This window comes from Talpa occidentalis, unplaced genomic scaffold (genome assembly GCF_014898055.3).
Source record: "Talpa occidentalis isolate TD23 unplaced genomic scaffold, MPIMG_talOcc4v2.1 talOcc4.2, whole genome shotgun sequence".
Classification (NCBI taxonomy): Eukaryota; Metazoa; Chordata; class Mammalia; order Eulipotyphla; family Talpidae; genus Talpa; species Talpa occidentalis.
In genome coordinates this window covers 127,567,383-127,594,554 of record NW_023602073.1, presented here as the reverse complement: position 1 = coordinate 127,594,554, position 27,172 = coordinate 127,567,383, and the positions used below count along the sequence as shown (strand labels likewise).

At 37.3% G+C, this 27,172-nt stretch overlaps 1 protein-coding gene across 1 annotated transcript in view; it reads right to left on the bottom strand.

Moving 5' to 3' along the window:
* Positions 1-27,172, bottom strand: part of ENPP1 (ectonucleotide pyrophosphatase/phosphodiesterase 1) — a 67,439-nt gene that overhangs the window by 34,502 nt on the left and 5,765 nt on the right. The window contains exons 2-4 of the mRNA XM_037520410.1: positions 4,159-4,231; positions 1,212-1,328; positions 279-404 (exon numbers count right to left, since the gene is read on the bottom strand). Coding sequence (XP_037376307.1) covers positions 279-404; positions 1,212-1,328; positions 4,159-4,231 — 316 coding nt within the window. The remainder of the gene's footprint in view (positions 1-278; positions 405-1,211; positions 1,329-4,158; positions 4,232-27,172) is intronic.

Genomic DNA, 27,172 nt, shown 5'->3' with positions numbered 1-27,172 from the left:
TTATAGTGAGAGAGTAAATGACTAAAATAAACAAGGTTGGCCATGTTCAGATAAAATTAATTATTAAGCTGAGTGGCAAGTACAAGGTCCACGACATACTCCATTCTAGCACAGGTTTGGCATTTTCTTTAAAAAATGTTTGAGAGATTTTTTTTTCAGCTAATGTAGTTGACCAATAAATATGACTCCTAATGTAAAAAAAAAAAAAACACCTATGCAAAACCAGGCTAAGCACAGAGAGATGTCGGGAGGTATGTGGGAGCATGCGCGTGACAGACCTAGACACACAGAGCTGTAGTTAATGCAGCAGTCGCCCTTGTCCTTGCAGTCATCTGAACAGGAGCAAAGGCTTCTGGACAATCTTTTCTCACCACACCTGAATTTGCTGCAAGTCCATATATGTTCTAGAAACAAATATCAACAAAATACATTTTAAGTATAGTCCATATTGAACACATCCAAAGCAAACACAGAATGGTCTTCTGGAGCAAGATCATAAGAGACAATGAACTATTTCATAATTCTTAGTCACTCACAGGCACTACCACCATCTTTCTCAGTCTGAAGTAACAAACAGAAAACATGCAGACATCACTGGTTACTATTTCACTAAAATCCTAGAACTTGAACATTTTAAAACATGGACAAATATAATTATTATTATCCAATTCATATGTAGATCTGTGTCTCCCATCAGTCATTTTCAGAGCTCTCAGAGTTAATTTAAATTTGACTCACTCCCATTTGAATATTATTTTATGTCATACATAGAGAAACTCAAGTCAAACTGAAAACTGTGATATCTGGATAGTTCAATTTTAAAGTTTAAGCGGCTACCTAAGGACTTTTGCTTAAGTAAGTCCAGCATGAAAATATTCATATATTTCAAGCAACCTTTTCTAATTTACTTTAAATGCCAATTAGATCACATAGGCTTTCGGCATATACTAAAAATAAACAAATTTTGGTATGTGTAAAACTGGCTATTTTCATTAAACATTGCTATCTTTAACTGTTTAATGAAGGCAAAATAAGTGAAAATTTGTATTATAAAGAACTGCTAAAACATAAAGGTGAAAGTCAAAATAGTGTGTACATGTCAAATTTTTTAAAATTTCAAATGAGTTAGGGAAATCACATGCCCAAAGGCAAGTGTTGTCTTTGATCTTTTACTAAAGTTCATGACTCCATCTTTCCCTGCACATTTTTACCTGGTTCTATACACGTCTCCTGGTAATCTAGACAGCAATTTCCAAGGTCAACGCAGGCAACATCACAGCGACAGTTCCCAAATGTTCTCTCAAAACAGCGACCTTTGCAACTTTTAACTGAAAAGTATAAAATGAGTTAGAAGTTTGTTAATTAGTATATAATTACAAAGTGAAACACCAACTAATATGCTAAGTTAGGTAGAGTCAAACAGTACTCTAGAAGACAGATGGAGTACCAAAATTATCCAAGAATCTATTCATAAACATATAGAAAGTGAACAAACAGAAGATAACCTATGTACAGAGTTTATAATTTCATCTCTCGACACAGACAAAAAGACAACTTTCATCTTTTATTTATTACAAATCCTGCTTGGCCTGATAAGACTTAAATACTTACGGGATATTAGAGAAGAGTCAAAATAAGTCTTGTTCAAAAGGTTTTATGCTCTTTATTGACTTAAACAGCCATGGAGTTCTCAAGAATTTCAAAATGTGGGGCCTCCCTGGTGGCACAGGGGTTAAGCACCGAACTATGAAGCAATCCCAAGCCTCTGCAGCACGAGTTCAATCCCCAGCCGTCCAGGGAGCAACCCACATGGCACAGCAGACCTCTCCTGAATCATCCGCTGCTCCCCTCAGCAGTGTACTTCACTCAGTCTGCCTGTTCTGTTCCCCACTCTGTCTCTGGCGAATCCTCTCCCCGCCACCCCACATCTCTGTCCTGTACCCCAGCTCTTGTATGCATAAATAAATAAATCTTTTAAAAAAAAGAAGTTATAATGTTCTTAAAAAAAAAAAAAAGAATTTCAAAATGTGAGAAAAGATATTTAAAGTGATTTTATCAATATGTCAGGAAGACCTGACTTCTTACTCTTAGTCTTGGTGTAAAGAAGTGATGTGTCGGTACAGGAAATGTTTGGGAAGACTGCCTTCCCACCATCACCTAACACACCCCTTTCTCCTTCAGATCCAGCCTGGTTTCCTCCTAGAAACTTTCCACAACTCCCCAGTTTAAGTCCATTTCCCTATTTTCTTAAGCTTTTATGAAAGTGTGTCCTTCCACTCCATCACTTATCTCCTCCATTTTTATCTAGACTGTTTGATTAATCTCCCAATCTCACATCAAATTACAAAGAGCAAAAAACACACTTTGGTTTTGCCCTGTATATTGTATCCCTGCTACCAGAAAGTGTTCTGGTGGTTTTGTTTGTTTCAGGAAAGGTACTTGACATATAGTAATAAATTTTTGTTAAATGGATAAATGGTGGATTGGGAGAAAAATATTTTTCATTAAAAACAACAATTTTATATTGTAACTTTTTATTAGATACCTGGAATAAGGTAGGTTTCTAATGGATTACTAAAAAATCAGAATGGTGGGCCTCCTAGGTGGCGCAGCAGTTGAGCGCTGGGTTACGAAGCTGCCCGCAGCCTCTGCAGCGCCGGTTCGATCCCGGGCTGCTCCCCGGCCACCGGAGGAGGGTCCCACATGGCGCACAGACCTCTCCTGCCGCCCGCTGCTCCCCTCAGCAGTGTACTTCGGTCCTTCTGCCTGCTCTGCTCCCCGCTCTGGCTCTGGTGAATTCTCTTACCCTCCTGCGCTTCTGACTGTACCCAGTGCTTGTATGAATAAATAAATAAATAAATAAATAAATAAATAAATAAATCTTTAAAAAAAAATCAGAATGGTGAGAAAAAAATAATCTGCTGGTAATAAAATGGAATCCAACAGAAAAAAAAGCAGTAATTATAGCTCTTGAATTTAATATAGACTCCTGACCCTATAAGATACTGTCTAGGAATTTAGGTTTTATTCGACACTGGGAATTCAGGTAATTTTAAGACATGAAATAACAATAAATAATTCCTAGGGTCAGAAATACTAACTTCCTGACCCAAGAGAGAAAATGCTACTAATTAGAATAATAGGTATTACTTGGAGCTCATTAATATTCACCTAGGAGAGTTTTAAAAATACTACATATACTATGATTGGTTTAGATTAAATTAACTGTTTTCAATCCTTCAGTTTTATTTTTATGTGTTAAACTGAACTCAAGTGGAATTACTTATACCTAAAGACTACATAGGTAAACACTAAAGTGTAATTTCTGAATTTTGTTCAATTTAAAGATATTCAATTCTGAACAGAATGCTAAGTAAATACATAAAATTACCACATTTCTTTCAACAATAAATGACAGCTTAAAAATCATTAAAATTTTTAAATGACTATTATAATTACAGAATAGTCAAATAGGAAAACAGTTTGTTGAATTTTCAAAACTGAATTCCCTGAAGATCAATGATTTTTGTATTTATAGTAATCTTGTCAATGCTAGGTAGACTTGATATAAAAAAAATGGTATTAAAAAAACATTTACACATAACCTTAAAAATACTACTACTGCTTGAAATTACCCAACATCCACAATTTAAAAACCCGTAAGTGCATGTAGTGATGTTTCTGGTTGCCCAGGGATGCTCACTGTTCACCTAGGAACCGCCAGGGCTGCGTCAACAATTAACTCCTTGGGGACAAGGATTCTTGGGGTCCCTGGAGGAAGGTGGGGTGAAAGGGCTCCAGGAGAGCAGCACCAAACCCCATCAACTGCATCTGCTTGCTTGTTTCTTTGCTCTTATTTCTCAGTGTTCTGGTGGTTTTGTTTGTTTCATTGATTTTTGCCTGTCTTTGTTTTGAGGGTGATGAAATTTTGCAAGTAAATATGTAAATATTAAATGGCTAAATGAAAAAGCTTTAAGAAGGATCAAACCAGCATCAAATGTGCAGTATCTACGAATTATCTATAAGATTAAGACATAAATAGGACCCCAGTCACATTCTGTACATTGATTATCAACACACCACACAACCACCACCCCCAACACACACACACACACACACCCCACACACACACACACACACACACACACAACTAATTACCTTCTTTGGCACAGCTTGGTTTCAACCCAAATATACAACCAAGGATTGTTGTTAACACACAGACTGACAAAACCTGTGGGAAGAACAAAGACAATTATTTAGCTTCAAAGCCCTTTTATTTCTTTAAATGTTTTATATCTTCAAATGATTGTAAACTGCTGGTGCCAGTCAGTTCCCTGGTCTGGGGCTGGTACCATAGACATGGTCACTTTGTGAAAATTCCAACTGCACGCTTTGTCTATTTTTCTGTATGTCTGTAACATCACAAAAGTCTATTAAATTATATTAAATAAATCTATGTCATCCCAAGGTTAATGTGCCAGAAATTTCATAGCTGAAGTAAATGAATATAGTCAGAAAAACTAATTTAGGAAGGTGGAGAGGATAATCTCTTTAGTTACGCAATTTACAGTTTGTTAATCCACAAAAGACAATATGAGAATATTAGACAATTCATTTAATAGTTTAACCTCTCAGACCTAAATACTATCTTCACAGGCACTGTAGCAGCTTTTAGGAATGAGCACTGGACCGGCTTAGATCATTATCTCCTGGGCTCAAATGTAATGAAAAACTGGTTGTGTAGCTTGGGGCAGGTAATGTAAACTTTCTAAACATCAGATTATTTACCTATAAAATTAAAAGTCTGGATGACACAGATGTCTAAAGAACTTTCCAGTTCTAGTTTACCACTTCCTTCATCTCTATTCTTTTAGAGACATTTTAAACAACTGGATATAGCATATAATTCCTAAAACAATAATAGAATGTTTGTTTGTGATTTAAAATAAAAAGGTGCATCATAACTCACAAAAAGAAATCCTCAGTATGCTGTAAAAGAGAGGTTTCTTGACAGCTCTCTAAAAGGACAGTTTACACGGCAATTCGACAACAACAAAAAATGCGCCGAGTACCAACTATATGTAAAGACTTTAAGTCTCCAGGCTAGGTATTGGATAGTCAGATAAAAACACATAATGACCTTTGTCCTCAAGTCACTACTCAAGAACTGAGGATAAGACAGCAGGTTTAGGGCCTCCCTGGTGGTGCAAGTGTTTAAGTCTCAGCACTATGAAGCTATCCACACCCATTGCATCATGAGTTTGATGCCCTCCAGGGAGCTACCCACATGGTGCATCAGATCTCTCCTGTCTTACCCACTGCTCCCCTCCGCAGTGTATATCAGTAGATCTGCCTGTTCTGCTTCCCACTCTGTCTCTGGTGAATACTCTCACCCTCCTACCTCTGGCCTGTGCAACAGCACTTGTATGTGTAAGTAAATAAATATTTAAAAAGAGAGAGAGAGAGCAGGTAAAACTTATTTCAAAAGAAAATAAGGGGAAAGGAAAGGAAAGTTAAGAATAGAGTGGGTCTAAAATGTAACAGGATCAAAGTCAGACTTTCTTTAGGAAAGCAAGAACTAAGTGTATAAAAGTCCATTAAAATAGGGACCCATCAGAAAAATAGACAAAAGCAAAGAAAATATCAGAAGAGTACAAACAGATTGCTTAGACCTTTGGTTGAGGTATAAACTGAAACCATATAGGGAAGGATAATTTAAAAATATTTTCAGAAATATTAAAAACTTTCACCGTCAATTATAAACATGGGGAAACTAAAACTTAATGCAACCAATCTGTATTTAGTTTACTATAATTTAAAAGATGGATAACTGAAGTTTTATTTGTGAGAAACTTATCAAGAGTAGTCTGAACAATGCTTTATTATGTTCTCATATAATTTACAATACAGCGTGAGAATCTTGTCTATGCCTCAGTTAACTATGACCTTCCTAAATTTAGATCAGTTCCCAATATTTTAACCTTTGTAGTTTCAATATCATGAAATATCTCCAACAGTTCCTTTAATGTGAGTTTTTGTGCCAACAGCACTTCCTCTAGGACGCCTTTACGCTTATCATCACAACTGTGCTCCTCATTCATGTGAAGAAATGCTCTGTCACTAAATTCCTAAGGCTGAGTACCTAGAGTCTATTGAACAGCAGCTCTGTTAATATTTCTACAGTTAGCGATTTCCTCTATACCTTATCGACATTTGATTTGAATCTCCCTTGCAGCATTATCACTGTATTTTCATCTTTATCAGTCCATTTTCTCTTCCAATTATCCACTTCTATAAAATGGCATGTAAGTGTACCATTGGGAGACAAAGAAGCAACATTACTGGAAGCTTTGCTTTCTGTGCTTGAAACTGAACAAGACAACAACGGTGACCAATCACCACAGACTTAGTTGGTCACTGAGCACAAAACACATCTGTTATTTACATATTGTTTTGTCAACTGAAAAGCCAGGGGCAAGGCTTATACTTCATGAAATTACTCAGTGAATAAACCTTGATAACAGAAAATGAACCATGTTGTTGGGTAGCTTTTGTGATTTAATTGAACTGTGCTGACTGGAATTATTCATGTCAGAGTCACACAAAACTAGAATGGCCTGTCCTCTCATAAGTGGGCAATATAGTTGGCTAAGGGTGTTTATTTCAAAACTATTTAAAAAGCAGAAACAGCATTCATTTTAAGAAACTGATTTAGTAAGGCATGTTTAATCTATAAAATGGAGAGGCTATCCTCAGAGACAAGTGTGTCAGAACAGGGCTGAAAGGAAGATATAGAAAACAAAAATAAAGACCTGAGGTGTGGCCATAGGCAACTGGCAGCAGCTGATGATGAAGCTCTTAAATCACAGGAGAATTCACTGTGGGGCTCTGAATTAATGGGGGGCTCAGGAAACTCCTTGTGAGGGATGGCAGTAAAATCAGTGAGGGCTGAGTTAAAAAAGGACTAGCAAAGAGAGTCAAGCTCTGGGAGCTCAGCTCAATCTGAGATCCTGAGCTAAGGTGTAACCAAGTGACTGGAATTCCAGGAGGGGAAGTGAGGGAAGAGATAAAATGGTGACATCGTGTGGGGAGATGTGAAGGCAAAGAAAACAGCACAAAAGTAACAAGAGAGCCCTGGCGTGGCTGCAAGGACTCAACCGGTGAGGACCAGGTGGACATACATGGGTATTTGAACTGAGAACTGGGAGAGGAAGACAAGATGAGGAGGGTGAGGGAATAGGAACAAGTGGGGGGAGGGAGCAGAAATTACCAACTCTGAAAGGAATTTCAGAGTCTGAGTTTTCAGAAGTGGGAGAGTTTGGAAAGGAAATGAAACTGTAAGTATAAATCTGAAACTGGTTTAAGGTAATTGCTAGATGTAAGAAGGTCTGAAAGTCCTCGCACTTTTACTCGTAATTAGAGTTAATCTTTCATTTTTAATGAAAATCACTATGAGAACTTTATTCATATTTTGAAATTTATTGACTTAAAAATATGTATTTCCTCACAACTCTAAGAAATTCGGTCATGAAAATGTTTTACAAATAACTTTACTATTCTTACTAAATATAATACAGAATTCATGAGCAAGTCTCTCACAAGTAAGCCTTATCTTGAAGAAAGCCATGGAACATTGTGGTGGTAAGCAAGCACTTAGATGGTAACCACTGGTTTAAAACACACATAATTATATGGCAGGTTTTTACTCTCTTGTTAAGCTTCAGAAAAGGCATGCTTTTTTTTTTTAATAACTCTTCCTTGGTAAAAGGTATTTTTATAATGTGCATTTTTCTAATGTGCATTAGTCTTTATCAAACATTCATTCAAATGCATGTGTTTAACTGTGCATAAGAAAGGTCAGAAATACAAACAAAAGCAATTCCTTCCCTGAAAGAGAGGCCAAGGTTAGGGGGTGGACATTAAAATGAATGCTAACATGCTAACAACACAGAGGAGAGAAGAGAGACCGGCTATTAAAGGTTTCACAGATTTGGAGAAGAGTGGATTTCTTCCTCAATCAATAAACAAATATCTGAGTGTCTGCAGTATTCACTATATTGAGATTCTGTGGAGACATATAAAAACAAAATTAAAAAAAAGGTTTGGTGAAACTTTAATCTCAGAGTTTGCAATGTATTCAGGGCAATGGCAACTCTAGAATTTGTTGATGAAAAAAGACTAAAAACAATGAGAAACAAACTGAAGACTTAAACTACATAGTGACAATATATGAAATGGTGCTTTTATGCAAAGCGAAGAAATTAAAAAAAAACTAATAGTCCAGGAAACAGAAAACAATGAGGACACAGTAACAGCCATCACGTCTACACAGTGCTTCAATGCACTGGGCACTTACCTAAGCGTTATACATCAGATCATTTAATCCTCACAATAATATTAGGAGATAGATTATTGTGATTAATCCAGTTTAATGAAACTGATGCAGAGAGGTTAGTAACTTTTCCAGGATCACAGAGTTAATAAGCAGCAGGGGCAAGATTTGAACTCAGGCAGTTTGACTGTAAAGAAATTGGGCAAAAGAGGGGTACAGGAAGGACTCAAAGGGGGTTCCAGCTTTAGGGTCAGTCACTGGGGAGCTGTTGAGGTCCATGGAAGTGACATAACTAGACTGAAAATTCTAGAGAGATCCTTTGGCAATTTTAACGATGGCTGTGGTCCAAGTGTGAGTTCAGGGGTGAAATGAAGGCTTAGACTTACCCGCCTCTCTTCTCTCAGGAGATGCTCAGTGCTCCTTGAGCTCTTTGCCCACCCCTACGATAAAGATTTGTTTATTTGTCTGTCTCTGATTAGACTGGGATTTCCAAAAAGGTCTGACTTACTCATCTCTGTATTTTTTACATCAAGCATGGTGCTTAGAATATAGCAGACATTCAACAAGTAATTCTTGAGTTCAAAATCAGTACGTTGTGATTTAATTAAACATAATTTTGCGGGAATCCATAAACCTCCCACCCTTCCTCATCTAAGTTGAGAAAGTCAGTTTGTTAAAGTGACTTTGTGTCTGTTTTACTCAAAGGATGCCCACAATAAATATGCATTATTTTTTTAAAGATACAAATTATTGGATTTGCTGTTCAAATGGAATATAAATGTTCATTGTGAAGATAATCAGTTAACCACATTGCCATCAGCCTCTGACCTTTGAACAAAGCTACATGTTTTCTAAAAACAACTCTGTGAGAACACATATCAGTGCACAGCTGTGAGTCTTCAGGGGATTTCTCTTAGAGGACAAGGATTAAATCCTAATGCAGTAAGTCCATGGTCAAGAACTCCCATAGGAGAGTCAAAGGAAGGCTCAAAGATAAAATAACATTCCTCAAAAACTTCCAAAAATTTCAAAGTTCATAACTGCTTGAGTAGACTTAATACATATTTTAAAGAAAAAGTTCTAATTTTTACTTGGCCTTTATACATTTAGCTTTATTTTAGTTACATGTGATTTAATTGATGATGATTCTCCCAAATGGCAGAGACATTTCATGTGAAGCAATTTATATACTGATACAAGAAAATGAGAAGGAGATACAGTAAGTACTGAACAAGCACATCTCTTAGAGGCAAACTTCACACTCACTCTCTCAGTGAAACACAAAACTGCCTAGTAGAAAGAGCTTCAAGTTCAAAATGACTGGGGTTCAAATCCCAACTCCATCAATTCATCTTTTCAGCACTCAACAAATGTTTTTTGAGACCCTCTACACCTCAAGACTGATTAAGCACCAGGGGATACAACAGTGAGCAAGCTAACTTCAGTGCTCTCAGAAAGCTTACATTCTAGTTGACTTCTATACAATCACCAGCTGTGTCAAAACCTCATGGCTTTACACCTAAAGTGGTGATAATAACCACCTCACAAAGGTGGTATGAGCCTTGGGTAGGCTGCACATGATGTGTCTAGATGGTGACTGGGACACACAAGTGCTCAACAAATGACGGCCCCTGTTAGGAATATCCACTCAGTCCTGAAGATTCTTCCAGAGTAACAGTATAACCTTATCAATGTTTATCCTAACTACAAGACATTCTTTTTTATTTGCTCATAAAAGAAATGCTGTAAATATACATATTAACATTTCTCTCTGTTGATAGAGTGGTAAATTCTGCAATAATCTGTTTTAAACAGTAGTTGAACACCATACAGTGATAAAGAAAATCTGTACAAAGAACTGTAACAAAGAAAAGAAAGGCAAGATATTATTTTTCAGGGAAGGATGGTAATAGAAATTTTAGTTATAGCTATGTAACAGCTCTTAATGTCCAATAACATAGAAATGACTAAAAATATGGATCTTTAAATGATTGAATATTATGTAGTCATGAACAGTGATTATTTAGTAGGATATTTAATAACATTGCTGAGTACAAACTGCAAACTATATTACAGAATGGACAATACAGTCCTAATTTTATATTACTCATATATCTCATAGAGTTTTGTCTCTGGCTGATGGACTTACAAGTGATTTTTGTTATCTTCTTAGTATTTAACCTTTATTTTCTCTAGTTCTCACTATGAACCCATGTACTTTTAGAATCAGTATAAAAGAGATACTGTATTAGTAACCAGAATAAAGTTTTTCTCATTCTGGCATTTTAGGAATTTTCAGCACAGTAGGATATAAGCCTCCTCCTTAATCCTTCATTGTTAAATATAAATGAACAATCATGATTTCTTAGTCATTTGAGGTCAGCCTACCATACCAGATCAACAGAAAGAAAAGGTCTAAAATAGGCACAAAGGAAAAAAAAGGGAGGGAAGAGAAAAAAAATGCTAAAAACAAATCTACATCTAATTTACATCCTCAATGAGATTCAAGAAGATATATGCAAATCTTGAAACAGAAAGTCATTATCCGTAATTTAAAAAATCAAAGAAGGTTTATTTGCATCATTAAAGATTCCAAAATATCAGTGATGAAAATTTCTTAAAGTGAAAGACTATCCTAACTTCACAGAAAAAGAAGTAAAGATGTGTAAGACTGGAGTTACTTTTTCCTTGGAGATTTACTACAACGCACTGGTGGGTAGATGTAAAAAGATCTACATAAAAAGTTTTATTGATTTCTGGTTCAATCTCTTCAAGGTTTATATAATTATTAAGATTTTTAAATTTTTCTTGGATCAGGCTTGATCAATTATATTTTTTCTTGGATTTTTTTTAATTTCATCTAATTTTAAAATTCATAGGTACAGTGTAGTTTATAATAAAACCTGTTATCTTTTCCTTGTCAGCAGCATGTTTTTGTGTTCTTTTTTCATTTCTGATATAATTCTTTTTAATTTCCTTCCATATTACAGGTTTAATTTTTTAAGGTTTTTCACTAAATTGATGATATGGATGCTTAGGTTATAGCTTTTTAGACTTTCTTTCAATATTAATTGTATTCTAACTTTTAAATCCCTAAGACATCATTGATATAAGTTCATTTATATTTACCCAAACTTTTACAACTTTATTTTAATGCACTTTTCCTTCGTACCTTGATAATCACCTGAAATCAGTTTCTTGTACATAAACAGTATTATTTAGAATTTTCCTGATGGCAGATTTCTTTATTTTATCATTCTTGAAATATGTTTCTTTTGGGTTTACATTCCATTTTAGCAATTATTTTCATTCAGCACAATGAATATGCCTTACACTGATGCTTTAATCACTGCTGTTGAGAATTTTTTCTATCAGACTGTCTCACTTTTGAAGGGAATCTATAATTTACAATACTTTTAATTTTTTTTATTTTTATCTTTATGTTCTACAATGTTTTTCTGTTCTCTGCCCACCCCTTATACACACACACACACACACACACACACACACACACATATAGGTAGATTTCTTTTACTTATTTTGCATAAGATTTGCTAAATTACTTGAATGTGGGGACTGATGTCCTTCATTATTTCTAGAAAACTGTCATCTCTTCAAACAGTATCCAAATTAAGAAATAAGAAAAGATTAACAATATTAGCAGAAAACAGTAAATGATAAGAAGTAGCCTAGAAAGTTTTTTAAAGAACCTAATAAAATGAATAAAATTAATTCAGAGATTAGGCTTAGCAGCAGAGACATAGTAGAAGACAGAACTAGTGAGTTGAAGATAGTTCAGAAAACATAATCAAGTATACAGCACAAAAGGATCATAAGAAATTGTCCTTCTTCCAATTCACCATTAACACTTCCATATTTTCTTTAAGAATCATCAAGCAGTTTATAATCTGTCTGATGACGCTATCATACAGGTCATCGCTTGCCTACTTCTGCTACGTACTATTCCTACTAGTTTTTGCTCATGTTAATTCCACCAAAAAAAAAAAAAATACCCTTTCTTCATTTTTGTGTGTCTGGTTGTTTTTTAACTGTGTTCTGTTCATTAATGTTAAAAATATCAGAATTCTTTAATGCAAAAAATGAATATATCTTCTTCCAGAAAGCATTTACATTTGTTTTTGTCAAGAACATTGGGGAAACTTTAAGTTTGAACCACTGTCTCAGCTTAAGGTATAAAGTAAGATAAACTTGTGTGTGTATCTTACGTATGGGAAATGCACCATAATTACATAATAGCTATGTCCTTGACAGATTGTTCTAATGTATTATATTTAAAATATAATACATATATAAGGTATAAAAGTATATACAAGTTCTTATGGGTTAATGACTTTAAAATCTTATCTCTATTTTTGATTTGTGACAGTTTTCAAAAAGATATCTTTTTGTAACAAAAATTACAGGGTTTCAGGTAACAAGGCCATTTATTATCAAATCATTGACTGTAAGAACAAGAAGGACCAAACAGAAGGCTGTGACATGACAGACAGAAGCACTGTGGTGAGTTGGGCTCTGCAAGACCCACAGTGCAAGGCAGAAGGTATCAACACCTGCTCACACCCAGCTGCTGAAGACTTCCGGGATGTCTATTACAAGCAAGTTGAACCTGAGTCACTGCACTTTCCCTCAGAGGAATCCCTCTTCTGTGGATGAAAAGAGTATCAGGAAAGTGCTCAGGGAAGCACTTCCCACAAACATAAAAGGGAAAATATAAACATTAAAATGTGAGTTGTTAAGATAGGCGCCCACAAAAAAAATAAAATAAAATAATGAGAGTTGTTAAGATAGGAGCCCACAAGACATATCACAGATAGTTTGGTCGACTTACCAAGAATCTGCCATCAATGCAACGAGTAACAGAATTGCTGGATTTATGCCATCATTCAATCAGTACTTGCTTCTAATTTATATCAGAATTAGTGCCATGAATCTGGTGCACTTTTTAAAATGGCAAATAGTTCTCATATTTTAGTCAGTGGGGAAGATCAGCAGCAGGCTGAGTTTAATAGACTTTACCAAAGTGAATTATAATTTTGAATAAAAAGAACCATACTAACATTGAACACCACTAACATTGAACACCACATGCTTCTTTGAGATCGTTATGTTCTTTTTCCCTTATCTTCTTTTAAAGAACAAAGGAGAAATAAAGTCAGAAGGGAAAAAAAAAATGAAAGAAATCTGTCCTGGGACCCTGCAAGGCCTCTATAGAAAAGAATTTTTAGGATAGTGTTATTCCTCTCCAATTATGTTCATTTATTTTTGTTCCGAAAAGCACCAAGTGTTTTCAAAGGAAAGAATATCTGCTACTTGTATTATTTGCCTGAGTGAGCAAACTGTTTCTCCAAGATCTTGCAGACCATTTCTGCAAGTGCTTTCACAGGCCATTTCTCTCTGAAGTTCAAGAATAAGAAATCGGGGTCTCCCTGGTGGCACAAGGGGTTCAGCCCGGCCAGCCAGGGAGCAACCCACACCGTGTAGCAGACCTCTCCTGTCTTCGCCGCTGCTCCCCGCAGCAGCGTGTGCTTTGGTCACTCTGCCTATTCTGTTCCCCACTCAGTCTCTGGTGAATCCTCTCACCCCCCGCACCTCTGGCCTGTACCCTAGCTAGCTCTTGTATGCATAAATAAATAAATCTTTAAAAAAAATTTTCAAAAAAAAAAGAATAAGAAATCCATTTGGTAGCACCAATAGTTTCAGTAAAGACTCAGGCTAAAGTAGCAAGCTTTAATTCCCTTACCTTATATATTCTAGCTGAATCTGGAGACACAAGCACCTAATCAAAATGGTCAGTAATAGAAAACACCTCAATACAAACAAGAATCTCTCTAAGGCTGCAGGGTGACTCCTCAGATACAGTCTCTGTCACTAGAGCTTCTGTTTACACACGCAAGTGTGTAATGTCCATAAGTGATCACGAGTACTATATAGCAACCCTATACAGAGTCCATTTTTTATCCACTAAAATTGACAACTGTGGGTCTGATGACTTATTCAACTGACTTCTGTCCTTAATAGACTGAGTATAACAAAATACTTGTTTGTGGTCATTCTTTATATAATCTTCTGATTTATTTCAACTTCTTAAGAAAAGCAATCTACTGAAAAGTACTCCACTGAGAACACAGATCTTCAGGAAAGTATTTGGTAAATTGGATTTCTATCTTTTTCTTGTAACACAGTAAGATGATGGAGAAGTAAATGTTTAAAGACGCAATATTAGAAAAATACATAAGCAGGTATTTTTATAACTGTAGGTTGATGAGCACCTTTACACACTGTACAAAATCCAGAAATTATAATAGACGATTTGATACATTTGAATCCATAAAAATCAGGAACTTCTATAAAGTGATAGAGGGAGAGAGGGAGGAAAGGAGAGAGGGAGGGAAAGAAATCTATCAGAGGCAAAGTTAGGGCAGGACAACTAGGGTAAAAGATTTCCAATTTATGACAAAGGTTAAAGTTCATGACTGATAATGAGTATATAATAATTAAGATATCCCATACTTTAAAATACCAAAAGTAAACTAGCTATATAAAGAAATAAAAGCAGTTCATGAAAATTGGATATTACCTTTACTAAAAATCAAAGAACTATAAATCAAATAACTATAAATCAAAGAGCCCAATGAAATTGACAAATGTTCAAACAATTGAAAATTGCAAATATTTACAAGAATGTAGGAGAAACTGGTATTTTCATACCTGTATTTATGGAAGTTCCTATCTAAATGTCATTTAAATGAATACATCTAAATTTAAACTGTGCATATCCTCCACAACAGCAATTCTAACTTAACTGACAGAAAATTTCATATAAGGATATGCAGAGATATTTATTTACTGTAGCATTGTTTGTAATAGCAAAATGTGCCAATAAACAATTTCAGTTCATCAACAACTGAATGAACTTAATATATTATGATAAAACTAAAAAAAATAAGGGCGTCCCAGGTGGCGCAAGGGTTAAGACGTAGCCTATGAAGCTATCCACAGCCATTGCAGCAAGAGTTCGATTCCCAGCCAGCCAGGGAACAACCCATATGGTGCAACAGACCTTACCTGTCTCGCCCACTGCTCCCCTCATCAGTGTACTGTGGTCAATCTGCCTGTTCTGTTCCCCACTCTTTCTCTGGTGAATCTTCTCACCCTCCCCGCACCTCTGGCCTGTACTCCAGCTCTTGTATGCATAAATAAATAAATCTTCAAAAAAAAAAACAAATAAAATACTTCCCACGTATTCTAAACTTATGTTGATCATCTTTGGGAGGCTTTCTCTTAAAGACTTTGGCACCATGTAAGCAGTACTCGGAGGCAATCACTGTGAGTAAACCCAAGCTACCCCATTCGTAAAAATTACATGGTCTTTCAGAAACTGCACGAGGGTCTGAAAATACATGAAATGGGTAAGAGAGTGATACTGGCCAGCTCTTCAAAGCTTCATTTTAAAGGGTTGCAAGTCCACTCAACATAATGGGAACAGTATGAGACTCTGAACCACACTGCCCAGCCAAGTTACTTCTGGAATCCTGATCCATCAAAAATAGTGAGAGGTTTTCAAGTCTATGGAACTGCTGATAGATGCTGACTAGAGATTAATTCATCAAGTCAGTAGCACTAACCAATATGGCTCCCTGACCACACAAGGGAACTTGCTTGCTTTTCTCTTTTAGGTTATACGCCTAAATCTTCCCCAGGGTAAAGTGATCAATGACAGGAATCAGATGACTCTGTTGAAAATGCCCAACTGGTCAGCTTCACTCAGAGGTAATGGCCAGGTTCTTTTCATCATTTCATTAGAAAAAGGGAAATGCCTGAACACTACTCCGTGATGATGGAGGGATATGAGTGATGTGATGTGTGTGTCCTTTCTTTTTCAAATGCAAAGAGTGAGCACAAAGTTTATATAAATCCATTCTAACTTGTAGTTAGAGAAGTGGAATTTTGATTATATACACCAGTTTTATATCATCCAGAATATCAGTAAATTTGGGGGGGGGGTGGCAGGAAATAGGACAAGATGAGCCTGAAAGTCTGAAACATCTTGTAGTACCAGAAAACAAGTTAGTGCTAAACACACATGTATGTGCTTGTAAACACACAAACACACACACAATAATGGGGGCTTGTCAAAGGGACACAAGAGCTGCCTACAAGGACCGCCTTAACTGAAGACAGCACCTTGCCCAAGGTCACACCCCTTCCCAGGGAAGCTTCTCCCTCTTGACATATCCCAGGTCCTGGCAGTAAGAAAACCCACCGAGTGGGCTCAGGCCGCCACTGAGACCGCACTGCTGCTCAGCTTCACCCTCCCTACTGTCTTTTTCCCTTTCTCCCCTTCCCCGGGTGCCCTTCTCCAGAGCACACTCTAACAAAGTCTTCGGCGTGCGAGTCTCAACTCAGATTATGTCCCCCAGAAACCCACACTCTGCCACTGTCTTTCTTCTGCACCATCTCAGAGATATGACCTTTGACTACCTGTATGACCCAAGTTCCCTGACTCAGGTGCCAGGCCAGGATAAGTCAATAGCGAATAATGAGAGAAGGTAGGAGGGTGGGAAGAAGAGTGGTCTGAAGGTATTCCCCTCTGCTCCTGACCTCAGGCAGGACCCTGGCAATGGGCGCATCGCTCTAGGGTCACATTTCTTCTAGGGGAACCCTAGTTCACAACTTGGCTTTTATCAACTTTGCCTTCCTACCTCCCAGTCAAAGCAGCTTCCTCTGCTCAGGTCTGTGTTGCCTTGTCACCACCATTTTGTCTGGATTTTAGTTCTTCTAACATTGTTGCAACTTGTTTCCTATATTAAATTCTCTTGGTTAGATTACCAGGGAAGGCCTTTGTTTTCTGGTTGGATCTTGGTCAGTACAGCAAATGATTGGACAGCTGATACACACACACACACACACACACGCACGCACGCACGCACATACGTGGACGTACTTGCGCACATCCCAAGAAAGCATAGTTTTAGCTACACTTAATAAAATGAAAGAACTTTTCATTTTGAAGGTTCAACTGTTTTTATTTCTCAAATCTCTAGATGCGAAAAATTTTCATTAGCTCTTGCTTCAGTTGGATTTCAAGAATGGAAAAAAAAAAAAGCACTACCAAAATAATCCTGAAAACAGTTTGTTTCTTTGACTCCATGATCAAGGTATGACTCATTAAATAATAACATGAAATTATTTTTTTTATTTTAAGGTTAGCTAAATTCGTAAGAAGAGAAAGGTGGAAAAGTGTTTTATTTATGACATCCTTGGGCAGAGGGCAAACAGAGGGACTAAAAGGTAAAAGCATATGGGTTTTATCCAAAAGACATTGTTTTCCTTGCCTGAACAGGCACCTTGCCTAGCAGGTGATAGGTCAGAGATGAAACACAAAAGGTGGAAAGAACATTATGCTTAGTTAAGTGTATGTGATTTATGTTTGTGTTTTTTTTTTTTCCTAAAACAATTTTGAAACACAATTACTGTGGCACCTTTTACTTATTTTTGAAAAATGGGTTCAGTGGAAATAAACAACAAAAAGACAGCTATGCAAAGGACTTACTAATTCTTCCTGAGTAAAGGAAATGGGAGAACAAGGAGTCAATAAATGACCATTCTGTGAAGATCCAGTGATATTCAAGTAAAATTCCAGTGGCAAAAGAAAGACAGAACTTAAAAATAGGTCATGCACACATGGGTAAATAATGGGGAAGGAAACAGAAGTTTAGAAATGTGTCATCTTTTCATGTGCATTCTTAGGCGTCAGTCAACTTAATTATGCCCATTCATTGGATAAGTAGTTTTAAAATTTTATTTGTAAGGACATTCACAGTTTAACACTTTTAATCAGTTCCTTTTGTTCTCCTAGCAAGTGTTTCTTAAATTAAGGACATTTATTATATGTACATTTTCATTATTACTTGTTGGAAGAACTATAAAAGCAAAAAAAAAAAAAATCCTACAATGTCACAAACTTTGATCACTATGCAATAAAAGTTTCTAAGAGGATAAAATGTTCCTTATGTCTGGGCTGCCCAAACAGCAGTGACTAAGGTGTCAACACTGAGCATTTGGAAAGTGGCTACTGTGATGGAGAAACTGAATTTTTTTATTTTATTTAACTTTAATTATTTTTTTAATTTAACCTAGATAGCCACATGTGGAACTTAAAATCCAGAAGGAAAGACAAAGGTATGAAGTAACCAAGTAAAAAAAAAACTACTTTTTCTACACCCACCCTGTTCTCTTTAATTTGTTCCTGCCAACTAAAGCCAAAATGACCTTTTCAAATCATGAAACAGATTCTGTTTCTAAGAACAATAGAAACAAAAACAAACAGAAAAAGACTTCAGTGGTCTCCAATTGCTCTTAAGTTAAAAGAAAAAATCCCTAAGAAGGTGTGCAAGGCTCTGCCTGAACCAGGTGCCTGTTCACGTTCCCAGCCACCCATCACCAGTCACACAGTGCTCAGCTGGCCACACAGTACATGCTGGCCACGCTGAGATGGACCATCTCCCTGCCACCCCAGGGTGCTGCTGCCATGTCCCTGAAGAAGCCAAAAAGTATCAAGGAATGTTCCATGTGGGAAGGTAAACTGAGTTGAATCCCAAGGGTACTTGGTGCTGGGTAAGAACATGGAGATAAAAAGTTCACTCTTGGGCCTCCCCTGACGGTGCAGCGGTTGAGCACTGGGCTGAGAAGCTGCCTGCAGCCTCTGCAGCACTGATTCGATCCCCGGCCACCGGGCCAGGATCCCATGTGGCTCACAGACCTCTCCTGCCACCCGCTGCTCCCCTCAGCAATGTACTTCAGTCCTTCTGCCTGTTCTGCTCCTAGCTCTGGCTCTGGTGAATTCTCTCACCCTCCCGCGCTTCTGACTGTACCCAGTGCTTGTATAAATAAATAAATCTTAAAAAAAAAAAAATCACTCTTGGGGTAGAGAACAGAAATCATCTATATGAAGTGTTTGTGGACCAAGACAAGTCCAGGCTGACAGTAACAGAGGGTGTCTTTCAGCAGGGCTGGACTATCTGTGACAGAGAAGAGGTTTTTGTTTCATTCTGTTTTTTAATTATTACAACATATTGCATTCTCTTTGGACAGAACAGTGACCTTTTCTTATTATGATAAAATAAGCATAACATAAGGATAAATTTATCATTTCAATAATCTTTCAGTGTACAGTTGAGTGCCATCAGATATACTCAAAGTTGTGCAACCACTACTAACAACTTCCAGCCACAAAACTTTTCCATCTTTCCAAACTGAAATGCCATTCCGTGAAATAACATGTAATGGCTGTCTTTTAATAAGTAAATAAAAGAGAAATCAACTCCATAAAAGAGAAGTAAAGGGCCGCCCCAGTGGCGCAGCGGTTGAGCGCTGGGCTGCCACGCTGCTCGCAGCCTCTGCAGCACAGATCCCCGGCCGCTGGCGAGGGTCCCACATGGCGCACAGACCTCTCCTGCGGCCCGCTGCTCCCCTCAGCAGTGTACCTTGGTCCTTCTGCCTGCTCTGCTCCCAGCCCTGGCTCTGGTGAATTCTCTCACCCTCCCGCGCTTCTGACTGTACCCAGTGCTTGTATAAATAAATAAATAAACAAACAAACAAATAAATAAATAAAATGGATAAATGAATCTTTAAAAAAAAGAGAGAGAGAGAGAGAGAAGTAAATAAAAGAGAACTAAGGCCTGACTTCTGGTTTCAGCATGTACTTTGCCCTGTTATGACTGTTTGCTTTTATTTATTTTAACCCTTTGCACTCCGAACCATTCTGGACATTGGCTACCAATGTCCCCTGAGAGGGGACAGCGGAGTGCAAAGGGTTAATTTAATATTTTGAGTAATCTCTATATTGTTTTCCATAGGCTGGACCAGTGAAAATTCACAGCAAAGTGTAAAGGGGTTCATTTTTCATTTTTCTCTACACCCTTACCAGCATTTGTTGTTGCTTCCTTTTTATCCTTTTCATTTCTTTCTTTCTTTTCTTTTCTTTTTTTTTTTTGACATGGACCATTCTCACAAGTGTGAATTGGTATCTCATTGTGATTTTGATGTGCATTTGCCTGATGACAAGTAACACTGAATATTTTTTGTTTTCATGTTTCTGCTAGTCACCTGTCTTCTTTGGAGAAGTGTCTATTTAGCTCTTCTGTCCATTATTTGATTGAGTTCTTTGTTTTCTTTTTGTTGAGATGTATGAGTTCTCTGCAGATCTTGAAAAATCAGTCCATTATTGGATGTATGGTGTGCATATATTTTCTCTCATTCAGTAGGGTGTCCTTTCTTTATCATTATGGTTGCTTTCACTGTGCGGAGGATTTAGTTTGAAGTAATCCCATTTATTTTTGCTTTTGTTTCTCTCATCATTGGAGCTGAGTCTTGAAAGACATCCCTGAGGCCAATGTCATTGTTTTGCCTGTTTTTTACCTATGTATTTTACAGTTTCCAGTGTCACATCCAAGTCTTGGGTTGATTTTTATATACGGTTGTGAGAGAATGGTCTAGTTTCACTTTTCTGCATGTAGCAGTTCATCTTTCCAACACCATTTTTTGAAGAGGCTTTCTTTCCTCTAATGTATACTCTTGGCTCCTTAATTGTCCATGTAAATGTGGACTTATTTCTGGGCTCTCAAATTTATTCCACTGGTCTATGTGTCTATTTTTATTCCAATACCACACCATTTTGATTATTACAACCTTGTAGTATAGTCTAAGTCTGGGAACATGATAGCTTCATTCAAACTAAGCAAAATCTTAAGACCCTTTCTGATTCTCTGAATTGCCAAAGTTTCATAAGAGCAGAAGCTGACTAAAAAATATCTGAGCCCTTTGAACTCCTAAATTCAAGTCATACATAATACATATATCATGCATGTCCCCTATAACATAGAAAATAGAGGCCTAAGGAGGTATGTATAGGTTACTCGCCAGCCAATAGGCACACTCCCTCCTATCTCATACAACTATGCCAATTAATGGAGGTATAGTATATACACGGAATCTAACAAATAGCAGACTCAGTAAAGGTATGTATGCATTCAGCAAATACTTATAGAGCACTTACTTTGCACAAGGGTTGACTCTAAGTACTTGACAATTTTTGACTAAGAGATAACTACAAATATATCTCATATACCTTCAGAATTGCAATGAATGGACAAAACTGTTCATGCTAAACCCTCAAAAGGTGACAGTGTTGCTTGAGCAATGAGAATAAGGTTAAAGACAAGACTGGGCTTAGGAGTACACATCTTCCCACATATGTTATGACAGTATCTGAGAAATCCTGAACAGAAATATAATGTAGGGAAGCCATTATCTGAGGAAAACTAATAAGCAAGTAACATACACACATACAAAAGAGACACAAGCAATGAAGAGGGAGCTGAAGAATAAATAAAACGGAAAACATGTTCTAAAACTTAAGTTGTTGGTAACTAAATAGGTTACCAAAACTAGTAGAAATGCTATCAAGAATTAGCCAATCAACTAAGGTTACAAAAAGTCTTCAAATTCTATTCATGGAAAGTGCATCAAAAGTTGTTAGTAGTGATAAAATCTCATAATGGACTATAAATGAAAATAAGAAATATGCAGTATATGCAATTATGTAGTATGATCTCATTTTCCTTTCAAAAGAAGTGATACAAAAGGGGGGCATTCAAACTATTAATAGCAGATAAAGTAATAAACAATCCTTATTTTTATACATATTTTACATTTTTGAACTTCCTGCAGAGTATAGTACTTTTTATAACAAGAAGGAAATTTGTAAGCTCTCTATACAAAGATTTTAGACCTAAGAATTTATTTAATACAAATCACTCATTATTATTTATTTGAAGAAACTAACTACAGAGAAAAGTAAAGCAACTATTCAAACATCATGACAAATTATTCACATGACTCAAAGTTTAGACCTATTTACAAAGTTTAGACCATGATCCCTGTCTCTTAAGAATAGAGCCTGAAGTATCTCAGAAAAATCAGTCTTTTCTTTTTCTTTCAATGTTCCAAGAGATGACAAGTGTATGAATGCATGAATACCTTTATATGCCAACTGACTTCACACTTCCTTCAAGCTATCAGTAAGGTATTTAAATAAAGTGTACAAGTAGAGTTGTTCTATAATTATTTCCCTGATTAATCCAAAAATTAGAAAAGAACAAGAACACAATCTATTCAAAATGTTCCTAATCCATTCCCTTTCTACCCAAATACACTTCATTCACCTGTTTCCTAGTCTCTGGAAGATTCTAATCAAAATGATGCAGGGTGGTGCTTTACAGGAAGCCATGTGTTTGGATGATGAAGTATTATGGAATAAACTCTGAGCCAAAGACATTCAACCTGATTCAACACCACCTGAAAAAGCCCTGGCATAAGATTCCTTTGTTTGGTTTTGTGTCATGTATACTGTTGACGGTTGAGAAGTAGTGCAGTGGAAACTTTGAATTGGAGTTCTATTGATGATCGATGTAAGTGAAATATACATAGTATTCTGATAGGTGGATGGTTGGCTTGGAAAGAACATTGAATGTTATCAGATCACAACAAGGCAAAGATTGGCACAGCTGAGAGCAATAGAGACCAATTAAAGGACAAGCTAGGGCAGTGTAAGCAAAGGCAATTAAAGTATAAGAAACAAAAGAGCACAGGTAGGCTCCTGAGAGATGGAAACTGCACATGACTGGAATAAGGGGCTGCATATGGGTATCCTACACACATGGCAAGAGTAATGAGGTGACTTTAATTAATTCACCACTGAGAGCCAAAGATGGAAGGGGGCCAAATGCAACCAACAGCAGCATCATTCCAACCCAATACCAACACAGTATAAGTCATTAGGAACATTCAGTTTAGTTTTCGTTTTTGTTTTGAATCATAGCACCAGGTATGAAGTCAGTGGCAGAACAAGGGCTGATTGGAACTCTCAAGTAAAGAACTTTTATGTACCTTCCACACCACCTCATTGGCCTATGGAGTGTTGCCTCCCCAACTTTAATGTAAAGAGAACATGGCTGGGGATCTGTGGATGCATATTCTGGTGCAGTAGGCCAAGGATGAGGCCTAGGTTTCTGAAATTCATACCAGTTCCAAAGAGGTGACACTGCTCGGCTAGTCTGCACACACACTCTGGGTAGCAAGGATGTGAAGTGCTTTCTGAGTAAGAAAAACTTAAAAATTCAGTCACACTTGAGTTTATCAATAATAAAAAGAGCAACCACTTATTTCAGATACACTAAGTGCCACGTGCATACATTTCCCAACTTAATTCTTACAACAACATCTAATATGGTTTTATCATCTCTATTTTATGGTAATAAAAGCTGTTCTTCAGGAAATTTAAGTTATTTGCCTATATCCAAACAGCTAAAACAGAAGCATGATTTAAATCCAATCCTATCTGACTTCAAATTTATTCATCACACAATAGTAGTGAGATTAAGGAAATGACTAATTTCATGATCTTGAAAAGCCCCCCCAAATGTCTCTGAGCCATATTTGTTTCTTCCCTATCATAAAAATAATAGCACAGTTGTAGTTTGGATCAAACATGGAAGTAGATGGAGAAGTATTTTGAAATCTATAAAGAACCTTATGTAAATAAAGACATAATTGCTGTAACTAGCTGACTCTTTATATATCTTTTTTTATTTTTTTTAACTTTACAATTTTTTTTATTTTATATATTTTTTACATCATTTTTCATTTTGCATTTTTCATTTTACCTGCTGCTCCCCTCAGCAGTGTACTTTAGTCAATTTGTCTGTTCTGTTCCCCACTCTGTCTCTGGTGAATCCTCTCACCCCCCACACCTCTGGCCTGTACCCCAGCTCTTGTAGGTATAAATATATCTTTAAAAAAAATAAAATAAAAACTTTTAACCTCCTAATTCATTATGCTCTTAAAAATTGCTGAAGATCTTAAGACGTCTTTGTGGACATTCTTTAAACTACACCAAATTTTTATAAGTGGTTATTTCTTAAAAAAATGTAACATGAGGGCCTCCCCGGTGGCGCAGCGGTTGAGCGCTGGGTTGCGAAGCTGCCCGCAGCCTCTGCAGCGCCGGTTCGATCCCGGCTGCTCCCTGGCCGCCGAGCGAGGGTCCCACATGGCGCGCAGACCTCTCCTGCCGCCCGCTGCTCCCCTCAGCAGTGTACTTCGGTCTTCTGCCTGCTCTGCTCCCCGCTCTGGTTCTGGTGAATTCTCTCACCCTCCCGCGCTTCTGACTGTACCCAGCGCTTGTATAAATAAATAAATCTTTAAAAAAAAAAAAAAAAAAAATGTAACATGAAACATGAAAAAATATTATTAAACTTCTTCTACTGCTACAGTAAAATCAGTTAATCTGTTCTACAGTCCAAATGGAATCTATACCTATGCGTAATTTTATAAATGACCTATAAATTGGTCCTTTGGAAAATATTGATTCACTGATTTATGTAGTTCTTCCAATTTTTTTTTTAAGATTTATTATTTATTTATGCATACAAGAACTGGGGTATAAGCCAGAGGTGTGGGGGGAGGGGGGATGTGGTGAGAGGATTCACCAGAAAGAGTGGGGAGCAGAACAGGAAGATATACTGAAATACACTGCTGAGGGGAGCAGCAAGTGAGACAGGAGAGGTCTGCTGCACCATGTGGATTGCTTCCTGGCCAGCTGGGGATCGAACTTTTGCTGTAGTGGCTGATAATAGTTTGATAGCCTTGTCTTTAACCCCTGTGCCACCAGGGAGGCCCAGTTCTTCCAATTGTTGTCATGTCATAACCATAAGTGTAAAATGTCAGTACAATAAAAAGAACAAATAATGTCCAAATTCATGTTCGAAATTCATGCTCCTTCTCAAAGGTTCTTAGGAATCTCCCCAGAATCCACAGACTACCCTTGGAGAAATGCTCCCTGAAACATTTTGATTGAAACATTGTTCTGCCTTTATATTATCTTTGGCTTATAAACACATCCAAATCAGACTCTATCACAAATTGGTACATAATCTTACTCTGGAGCATTATGAAACTCTACTTGGAAAAAAATCTCATAATGATAGTTCTATTTATTCTATTTCACAATAGCATCATAAAAAATTACTTGAGTTTCTTTTCAATTTCTTCTCTCCAGGAGAGACTATAAGCTCCAGATGCTTGCTAACACCAAGGGAAAGAAACCAGCTTCAGGAACAAGCACTTTTCAGGAAAATTCTCTTGAAACCCAAGACAGAATAATCATTGAACATGTCAAATCATACCTATGATAGAATATTTGCCACATAAATCTGTGTAAAGACATAAGGCATGGTGAGTAAATGATTAATTCCCGTGAGATATTCTTGCAAAAACTGACATCTCCAAAATGACTTTAAGTTATGACTGTTTTTCCCGCTCATAACTTTTTTTCCCCACTCATAACTTTTCGTTATGACTCTCTGTTTTTCCCACATTTTAAACCGTATTAAGAAACAAACTGTATTAAAAAATGCAAATTAAGGGCATCCCTGGTAGTGCAGGGGTTAAAGACAGTGCTATCAAGCTATCTGCAGCCACTGCAGCATGAGTTCCATTCCTGGGAGCTACCCACATGGCGCAGCAGACCTCTCCTGTCTCGCCCGCTGTTCCCCTCAGCACTGTATTTCAGTAGATCTGCCTGTTCTGCTCCCCACTCTGTCTCTGGTGAATCTTCTCACCCCCTGCACTTCTGGCTTACACCCCAGTCCTTGTATGCATAAATAAATAAATCTTCAAAAAAAAAACTCAGAAACTCAAATTAAGAAGAAAGTCACTTTCCCAAAGGTTTGTATCCACTGGAAGCTCATAATAACGTGTAACTACTGACTTTACACAATAAAAATGGCAGGGCCTCCCTGGTGGTACACCAGTTGAGCGCTGGATTGCGAAGCTGCCTGCAGTCTCTGCAGCACCGGTTCAATCCCTGGCTGCCAGGTGAGGGTCCCACATAGCGCGCAGTCCTCTCCTGCCGCCCGCTGCTCCCCTCAGCAGTGTACTTCGTCAGTCTACCTGTTTTGCTCTCCGCTCTGGCTCTGGTGAATTCTCTCACCCTCCTGCGCTTCTGACTGTACCCAGTGCTTAAATAAATCTTAAAAAAAAAAAAAAAAAAAGCAATGGCATATGAATAAGTCGGTATTAACCATTAATCCAGAATAAAAATTCTAGTTAAAAGTACTTTTATTTATCATAGTCTACTACCTACTAAAGGTGTGACTTTTGCCTATAAAATAACCTGTTGTTTCTAGAAGTGGAGTAAATATACCAAACATAGCTGAAAAAACTTGAGGTTCTTGTTAAAAAAAAAAAAAAAAAAAAACAAGTTCCTTAGATTCATTTCTTTTTTTTTTTTTAAAGATTTACTTATTTATGCATACAAGAGCTGGGGTGCAGGCCAGAGGTGGGGGTGGGGGGGTGACAGGATTTATCAGAGACAGAGTGGGGAACAGAAAAGGCAGACTGTGTGAAATACACTGCTGAGGGGAGCAGTGGGCGAGACAGGAGAGGTCTGCTGCGTCATGTGGGTTGCTCCCTGGCAGGCCAGGGATCAAACTCATGCTGCAGAGACTGCGGACAGCTTCAGAGTGTGGTACTTAACTCCTTGCACCACCAGGGAGGCCCAGACTTAGACTCATTTCTAACCTAATCTGCTTTGGACCACTATTACACAACACCACAAACTGGGAGGCTTGAACAACAGAAACTGATTTTCCTGCAGTTCTGGAGACTGGAAAGTCTGAGCTCAAGATGCTGGTCAATTTAGTTCCTGGTGAAGGCTCCTTCCTGGCTTGCAGATAACCACTTTCTTGCTAAGACCTCACA